General features: G+C 37.2%; 2 protein-coding genes and 1 non-coding gene across 4 annotated transcripts; 1 reads left to right on the top strand and 2 right to left on the bottom strand.

Annotated features, from left to right (window-relative positions):
• The first annotated feature begins 269 nt into the window (after positions 1–269).
• On the top strand, positions 270–3,123 carry LOC109161174 (transcription factor BPE-like). The gene is made up of 6 exons (XM_019309532.1): positions 270–858; positions 1,448–1,615; positions 1,712–1,777; positions 2,319–2,387; positions 2,493–2,564; positions 2,727–3,123. The coding sequence occupies exons 1-6, from the start codon at positions 562–564 to the stop codon at positions 2,853–2,855; spliced, it is 801 nt and encodes a 266-aa protein (XP_019165077.1). The 5' UTR covers positions 270–561; the 3' UTR covers positions 2,856–3,123.
• A 1,043-nt stretch (positions 3,124–4,166) lies between these two features.
• On the bottom strand, positions 4,167–4,247 carry TRNAL-CAG. The gene has a single exon. It is a non-coding gene; the product is annotated as a tRNA-Leu (tRNA).
• A 2,387-nt stretch (positions 4,248–6,634) lies between these two features.
• On the bottom strand, positions 6,635–8,815 carry LOC109161175. Of its 2 annotated transcripts, none has more exons than XM_019309534.1 (5): positions 8,548–8,815; positions 8,225–8,452; positions 7,194–7,259; positions 6,801–6,992; positions 6,635–6,756 (listed from the first exon to the last, which is right to left on the bottom strand). In XM_019309534.1, the coding sequence occupies exons 1-4, from the start codon at positions 8,722–8,724 to the stop codon at positions 6,849–6,851; spliced, it is 615 nt and encodes a 204-aa protein (XP_019165079.1). In that variant the 5' UTR covers positions 8,725–8,815; the 3' UTR covers positions 6,635–6,756; positions 6,801–6,848. The 2 variants fall into 2 exon arrangements, with proteins under 2 accessions (XP_019165079.1, XP_019165078.1); XM_019309533.1 differs by having other exon boundaries at positions 6,635–6,752; positions 8,548–8,814.
• Positions 8,816–9,254: the final 439 nt, after the last annotated feature.

Below are 9,254 nucleotides of genomic sequence, written 5' to 3'. Positions count from 1 at the left end.
AACTCAATTGATATGATAGATGGTGAGAAAGGAAAATGTTATGTGTATCCCATTTTGTACTCTCAAATTTTATTCACACACAAAATATTGATGTAAACAGAGACTCACATATAAAGAGATAGTTTATCAGAGCCACCATATTACAGAGTAAAATTTAAAAGTATATGTAGTAAAACTCGAGAAAATACATATGATTTTGACGTGAGAGTAATTTTCTAGTAAAAAATGGTAGATGTAGATGTAGAGTAGAGAATCTGGTAGACGTAGGAACAAGGAAGATTGCAGGCTGGACCCTCCCAGAAAACCTCAATCAAAGTCACTTCTTTTCAACGCTTCTCTCTCTCTCTCTCTCTCTACACTCAACCTCCACTCCACTCCACTCTCCATGAACATCATTCAAACGCGCCATTACCATTATCATTACCATTACAATTAGCTCCCCTGTCTTTGTATTCTTATATATACGCCGAATTTTTCCAATAAACAAATGCCCCTTTAGCTGCTGAGAACTGAGAAATTTTTTTAATCCTCGGGTTCGGATCGGGTCGGTTTTGGAGGGGTATGGATCCGATGATGAATGGCGGCGGTGGAGCTTTCCAGGTTGCTAATAATGTGCCGTTTAATTTGGTGGAGATCTGGCCGTTTCCGATCAATGCTTCCGCCGCCGCCGCCGCCGCCGCGCAGTTTGGACTGGGGGCGCCGCCGAATGTGCATGGTTTGAACCGAGATCATGGCCCGCCGGTGAGTGATCCGATGGCTCTCGACGGGAGAGTGGATCAGAATGGCAGCGGCGGTGCTCGGAAGCGTCGCGAGGATGATGAGTCGGCTATGGGCGTTTCGACTAGCGGCAACAGCCTGGTACATACTCCTCCTAATTAAACTCTATCTGCGATATTTTTTTTTTTTTTTTGAATTAGATTATGCTTTGAAATTGTAGAGCAAATATTTGACATTCTGCCTGTTTGGTAAGGATTATGGATTGGACAACAATTTTTTAGCTTATTCAACTCTATTATCCTTTGGAGTTTCATAGTCCAAAGAAGGAAACTATGTTGAAGGTAGTAGTTGAAACTTGGCTTTGCCAGAAAAATAGAGGTGGGGAGGGGGTTAGAAATAAATCAAATAATAAATGAAAAAAGCATACTCCCCTTTTGGAAGTATGGTACCAGAAGTTCCAATAATCCTTAAGTAACTTGAAATTGATTATGGTTTATTCACATTCCATAAAAACACAAAGAATCAATGCCTCCACACTAGGGTTCAAACCTGAGACCTCTCATTTGAGGGTCCACAGCTATGCCGCTCGACCATAAGGCTTTTGGCCCACAATTATAAAACTTATACAATTCAATTAAACATCTTAGACTTTGAGTAATATGTCTTGGTTTGGTAATACCAATTTGAACAACATTCATTTGTTTATTTTGGTGTTTGGTGGCATGGACAGAGTGAAAATGATAGTAAACGGGTGAAGACTGCAAGAGCAAATGAGAATTGTGAATTTAAAGCTGACAGTGAAGGGACTTCTGGAAAGCCAGCTGAACCACCAAAAGATTACATTCATGTCCGAGCTAGGAGGGGTCAAGCAACTGATAGTCACAGCCTAGCAGAAAGAGTAATTTTATTTAATTTCTTATTGCTTACATTTTGTGGAATCATGCTTGTATTTGGTGTACTTTAAATTTGCTAATTGCACCCTTTTGGTTCACAGGCTAGGAGAGAAAAGATAAGTGAAAGGATGAAAACTCTCCAAGATTTAGTCCCTGGTTGCAACAAGGTGCAACATTCATATTTCAATTACATTAAAAAATTATAATTATTAGTCTATGTATTACAAGGCATGATCTAGTCTAGTTCCTCATTGATTCTTTCATTTGCTAGAATTTAATTACATTAATTTTGCATGGTTCAACTTGATGACCCTAAACTAGCACATTATTATCCTCTCAAGTCCAATAAATACACACATCCACCAGTGATGTATCCCACAGAGCAGTATAGTCACCCTTCTTATCTTGACAAACCCTGTAAGAGTGGTTGAATAAGTACTTTTAGTTTATATAACCTTGTGAATTGTTGGAAATGTCTATTTCTAAGGGGAGTTTAATTTTGGTTAGACCACGAGATGTCCTGAGTAGGCCCTAACTATAGGAGGCACCTTTAAGCCTGTACCATACTCAGATTAATCCCCCTTCGCACCGGGCCGGCCCAATTAAGTGGCAAAGTGCTTGCCATACTGGTTTTTTCATGGGATGAGAGTGCATGGCCACTCGCGCCAACCAAGCTAGTTTCTAAGGGGTGTTTATTTGGTATGGCAGGTTATTGGCAAAGCATTAGTCCTTGATGAGATAATTAATTATGTCCAATCACTACAACGCCAAGTTGAGGTGTGCTTCTGATCTCTTTCTCTTTCTCTAGAATATTGTTCATTAGATACTATCATTTGATGTAGCTATTGTGCAAAAAGAATCTGAAATTTGCTTCATTTCCAGTTTCTGTCCATGAAGCTTGAAACAGTTAACTCAAGAATGACCCCTAGCATTGAAGGATTCCCATCAAAAGATGTGAGTGCTCTACATTTCTATGATGAAATCTTAACCTGTTGAGTTCAGATAATGCTTCAGATAACATGAAATTGAAAGTAGAGGAAGATTTTATTTTTTTTTTCTGAATCCTTAGGACACGTGATATCGATATTTGAAATGACGTGTGTTAACTTTTTCTAGTTTCCTCCACAAGCGTTTGACGCGTCTAGCTTGGCATTTGGTTCACAAACTACAAGAGATTATCAAAGCGGAACATCACCAGATTGGTTGCATATGCAGATTGGTGGTGGATTTGAAAGAACTACATGAGTAAATAATCCCCTAGAGTTGCAAATATAAGCAGTAGGGGCCAAGGGGGTTATAAAATGCCACAATTTAGTTTTATTTCTTTTTATTTATATTTTAAAAGAAGAATAAGTGATTTCTGGTGGAAAACTGAAAATCATTGGAATTTTGTATAATTGCTATTGAAAGTATCTTTTGAAAATCAGCTTCTTCCAAAGAGTTTATAGGAATTCCTTCTTGCCTGTGGAAATGGCTACAATTTGCCCTTTTTATGGTTGAATATTTGTTTCTACTTTCTAGTAAGGTATTTATTTATGGCAAATTTATTGATGAATGATGTTTTCCAACCATACCTAATGATTTTTTTTTTTTTTTTTTTTTTTTTTTGTTTTTTTTTTGTTTTTTTTTTTTTTTTTTGTTTTTTGTGATATATACTGGTTTATAGTTCCACTGTCAACAACATGTGGACCACCTATCTTCAGTACTATATCTACTAAGAGCTAATTCCCTTTATGTTAAGAAAAGCAAGTATTTCTTTAGCTTAAAACAACTTGAATATTTGGTGCACATCATCTCTGGAGGTGTTAAAATTGACCTAGAGAAGTTGGTTGTTGTACAATTAGATCTAGCAATCCTCAAGTATAAGGGGAGATTATGTGTGGGCATTACTGGGGGCCTTAGACAAAAAATTTTTGGAAGCAGTCTATGATTTAGCTCTGAGAGGACACTCTTGGAACCTTGGGAATTGAAGCATATGCTCCATCCATCTCATAGTTAGATTGCACATTAATGGTTATATACTCAACACGCCCCCTCACGTGTACAGTGGATCGGGCTCTGATACCAAATTGAAGCATATGTTCCATCTCAACTAAAAGCTTAAGCTGATAGTTGGATTGCACATTAATAGTTATATACTCAACATTGGGAACCTACCAAAGAGCTAAAGTATCCTTCTATTAGCCACACATGAAACATGATATTAACCGATATGTCCAAGAGTGTGGAACGTGTTAAAGGAACAAAACAAAAAATGTACTAGATCATGCTTGGGTTCATATCACAAAGGACTTCATTGAGTTTGATATCGATACGGAATGAAATTTTTTGGGTTTTTAGCAAATTTTAGCAACAAATTAAAAAATTGGGAAAAGAAACACATATTTTTGTTTTATAATTTCTAGAAAAATAAAAACACGTTTTAGCTAATAAACCAACTTTAAATATTTATTATTTGCTATATGCCAATGCACAATATCAAAAACATGTGAGATATTTAACTAAACATCGCTGAAGTGGCTTGCGTAGGTGCATTTACTGTCAAAAAAATTGAAATGTCAAGAATGGGATTCGAACCCATGCCCTTTCGGACCAGTACCTGAAACTGGCGCCTTAGACCAACTCGGCCATCTTGACGTTGAGTATAATGATTTACATTCCCCTTTAAATAGAGAACAATTTTGAGAGTTCTTTTCAAACCTTGACGACTAATTCTATTATGGCGATTTCACTAGTTATTCTATTACTTTTTAGTTATGAATTGTTAATTCATCGTCTCAACATAAATTAATTATCTCAATTATTTTGGGTAACAAAAAAAAAAAATTACCGTCACTATATGAGGGTGTGTTAACATAGGTTATTCATAGCTGACCAGTTTAAACCAAGAAGTTTAATACGACATTTTCTTTAGCTGACCGGTTTAAATTAAGAAGATCAATAGGCCATTTTTTTTGAGAGTAGAACTTAAAATCTTGTGATTACCAAAATCAACCGTTCAATCAACTTGAGTGAAATTATCCCCAATCATCTCAATGATTAAATGTTTAGATGGGGACACTTAAATTGTGATAAATTAATTACTCCATTTTGTATGCTTTGATTGGAATATAAAAACTAAATAAAGATATCTTTTTATTTAATTTCTATCATAATTAATAATTAAAATCTGTCTACATCTTACTCTAGTAAGTACGGGTTGTGATCATATGAGAACTAACCTTCCCATGAGTCTATGAGAAGTACGGGTTGTATGCATATTTGGGATGTATGTGCATATGGTCGGTACGACTAAGGGGGGGGGGGGGGGGGGGGGGGGGGGCGAGATAGCTATAATTGATGTGCATATGTAGGTTATTCTGTGTGTAGATGCTGGTTAATCGTACTCACAAATAGAGGTGAGGTTGAGGTGAGGTTGTAGTTCCTTAGCATTCATCCCAAGCGTTGGTCTCCCGACAGAGGCCATAGTATCTCAAAAATAGAGGAAGCGAATTGGTTTATTTGTGGCAAGGTCGGCGTCCAACCACCAAAAACTCTGGCGTAGTAACAACCTGGTTCTGAGGTACTATACAGATACTACATACATGTTGTAAGCCCTCTTAATCATCAGTCAACAAGAGTAAAATTGGCAAAATCTTGGGCAACTATGTTGGTATCCATACAGAACATGTAAGAAACAGGCGAAGAAATCCTAGCAAACAACCATCGCAGAAGACAGGGAGGCGAAGAAACCCTAGCAAACAACCATCGCAGAAGACGGGGAGGGAGAAAGCTGTATCATGAAGGAAGGCGAGAGAAAAACTTAAATCAAACCTAGTCTGAAATGATTTGATAAGACATGGGCAACGCCAATGCACAATACCAAAACATGAGATATTTAACAAAGCATTACTGAAGTGACTTGCATAAGTGCATTATATTCATACAATCATTCTTCAAATCATGCCTTCATCCTAATTCAAGCTTAATTAATAGTACAGTTATTTAGCAATTAGACTAACATTATCCTTGCAAATCTCTCCCACTTTTAAAAATGGCTCCCACTTCCACCTTCCAAAATCTTAATCGAAAGATGTTATCATGGTTTACCCCAAGGCATAATCAATGATAGAGACAAGTCTTTACCAGCACTTTTTGGTAAGAATTATTCAAGAAGCTGAATGTCAGGCTTAATCTTAGTACAGCTTACCATCCTCAAACTTATGGACAATAAAAAAGATTGAATAGATGTCTAGAAACTTATCTCAAGTGCGCCACCTCACACCAACTTAGGAATTGGAAAAAATAGCTTACTCTTGCTGGATATTGCTATAATACCAATTATCATACTACCTTGAAAAGGACTCCATTTCAAACCCTCTCTGGTATGTTTCCCTATGTTCTTAGCAGATCAATCAACCCCCATCTCAGGGAGAAGTGTGAAAGAATGGCTAACTAGCAGACACACAATGTTGGCTATCTTAAAATATAACCTGATTAAGGTCAAGAACAGAATGAAACAATATGCAAATAAACAAAGGACTAATAGAGTTTTTTCTGTGGGGGATTGGGTATATCTCAAGCTACAACCCTATAGACAGACTTCAGGTACAAAGAAATCTTGAACTGAGTTCCAAGTTCTATGGTCCCTATGAGATCATTGAAAGTTTTGTTGATGTGGCATACAAACTTAGGTTACTAGTCTTATTCACCATGTGTTTCATGTGTCACCACTAACCACTTTTTCAGTGCCACAATTTTTTTTTTCTTTTTATAATGAGAGAAACCCATAATCATTGTCCGAAAATGTGCCACAAATTATTTCGAGTCGCAACATCGGGAGAGAACACCAACCTCTCTAGCAAGGGAATAAAAGATCAGAATGAAAGGAGTGTTGATGCCCTCTCCCAGTGGCATGTGATGCCACCAGTAGGACGATATTTTCCAAAATAGAGTGAGAGAAGGTGAGGAGTATAAAGTGTTTTCTCTCCCTACGCACTCCCTCTCTAATTAAAAGTTCTTTGATACACATACACTCACGGCTCTTTATGAAAACCTTGCTCTTTCAGTGTATGCAAAAGCTTGCATTGCTAACATAGCACAAAGTAATATTTACAGAAACAACTTTGTTATACAATCACTTTTTCCACCATTATGCTATATATATATATATATATATATATATATATATATATATATATATATATATATTGTGAGTTTAAAACGACTCAACAGTTGAAAAGGAGAGAGAACGGAATATCACGTAACTGGCTGTGATTTGCCGTATGAAGCTCCACTTTGGTTAAAACCAGTACTGCTAGACTGAAAGTAATCAACTGCTGACCAAAGCACACGTAACAGCAGGATGACCACAAATACAGTGCCACCTAGTGTGCAGATCACCTAAAATACGAGTGCTTGAGTGAACAGTGTGGTTGTAAAAATATAGATAAATAACACCCTATGTCATCAATCCTAATTAGTGAAAGTAACGAAGAAATCCCTGCATGATGGGGAGTCCATGGCATGACTGATATAAACTGCATAGCTAACGAAGACGTACATTAACATTCAAAAATCAAAATTGCCATGGAAAAGCAATACCTCGAGAAATGCCTTCAAAATCGAAAGTGAAGCCAATATCAAAACACCATCAACAGCAAAAGACACCTGCAGTCACTCAGCAGAAGAGACAGTCGTTCAGAACATATGCAACTACATGCATAATGTGCAAGCTAAAAATATTGTGAACTTTCTACCAAAGCATATTGTAGTGGAACTGTGGAAGTCTATATTTAACCTGAAAGAACTCTTCCAGAAAATAAATTAATTGTAAGAAGCCCAACTTACAACATTTTAACTAGAGATTCCCTCATAGATTGATTAAAGTAGTCACGCAAAATATCTGATCAACACAATCTACAAAAGAAGAGGCAGGAGACAAAATTGTGCAACAATACATATACCCTCTGAGATTCACTTGAAAATTATTATGTTTCCTTCTTTTACAGGGAATCTTGAAAGCATAACTCCATGTTCGAAACCTCAAAAATGTTGAATGAATTCAGATTTTCTTGCCACATGAATTGTATCTACAACTTGTTCTTCAATTCACAGCCAATTGATAAATAGTGCTGGTTTCCACTATTAATGATCGGACAAATTACAAAGTAAACTAAAACTTGAAAAGAATTAATAAGCAGGAAAGAAAGCAGACGGATAACATTATTACGAAGCCTAAGTCCTCTCACACGTACTTCTACAATTTAACTACAAGTAAATTCAGCTAAAACTTATTCCCAGTTTATCCATATACTTCTCTTACCTCCATATCTTCTCGTAAAAATGGAAATGAACACTTCCATAATTTTAATTTCAGTACAATGCCCACTCTATTTAGAGAATTATTACAACATAAAGTTAAACTAAAAGTTGACCTAAAACCTTGGAGCTCTCACTCATTCTACTTAAAGCTTCATCTTGTCCCAACTACGATTCTCTCTTATGATTGATCCCAGCACAAAGTGGCCGGGTTTTAGAGGCCCCTAACACTATTCTTTGCAATTAACACAAATTTATAAATGAAAATTTGAACTCATGTATAGCTAAGAAGAGAGGAGTTTAAGAGAAATTACAAGCTGTGGCGAGATGATGTCCGGCAAGATGGAGGAAGTGGCCTTCCTGGCACGCTTGGAGACCTTCTTGAAAATGCTCCGTACAAACCTAATTAGCAAATCTATACTGCTCTCTGTGTCATCGTCTTCATCATCGTCATCGCTCTCATACTCTTCCTCTGCCATAATTTCATCCCCGAAACTCGACCCGAAGATTCCTTCTCCTTCCTCTCTAATCGAGCCACTAAACTGAAATAAAATTTAAAAAAAAAAAAAGAAACATAATTTTAAAAAATCAATTTGCGTAATTCATTGCGTGCGTGCACATTTTCAGGCGTGTGTACCTTAGCATGACAAATTGTGAGGCTAGGGTTTGTGTGGTGAAATCGTGGAAGAGTGGATGAACAGAGCCCTGGAAATGGGGACGGTGGCAGTGACAGGGATGAGAGAGGTGTGGATGAAGGCGGTGACGTTAAAATAAGTGTAGAAGTGGCGGCGGCGGCGGCGGCAACTCCCGCCATTTGTATTTTGATGAAGCGATTTTAGTCTTTCCAGTTTCTGCTAAGGGAGCACTGGAGCAGAGATTGTTGCCGTCAAAACGGACTTAACCCGCCGGGTTAGCCCGTCCCGCCCCGCGAAAAGGGTGGGACGGGCTTTGATATTTTAGGCCCGTATTTTGGCGGGCTTTTTACCGGCCCCGCCTAACCCGCGGGCTTTGACGGGGCGGGCTTGACGGGTCGGCGGGAACCCGCCAAGCTCGTCAAATATATGATAATAAAAATTATTAAAATAAATAAATGCTACAATAGTACATTTATAACATTAAATATGTCTTGTCAACTTGATTATATTACTAACATTAGTGTATATATATATATATATATATATATATATATATATACATCCATTTATATAATTAGTATATTAGTATTTAATATTAGAATTTTGGATTGGAAAATGGTTTTGTTGAATGGAGCAGTACGGAGTACTAGAGCCGTCAATTTGATAAGCTAACATGTTTTGTTGTTTAACAGTGAGCTGTATGCCTGTC

This window comes from Ipomoea nil, unplaced genomic scaffold (genome assembly GCF_001879475.1).
Source record: "Ipomoea nil cultivar Tokyo-kokei standard unplaced genomic scaffold, Asagao_1.1 scaffold2921, whole genome shotgun sequence".
NCBI classification, from domain to species: Eukaryota; Viridiplantae; Streptophyta; class Magnoliopsida; order Solanales; family Convolvulaceae; genus Ipomoea; species Ipomoea nil.
This window is presented reverse-complemented; position numbering and strand designations above follow the sequence as displayed.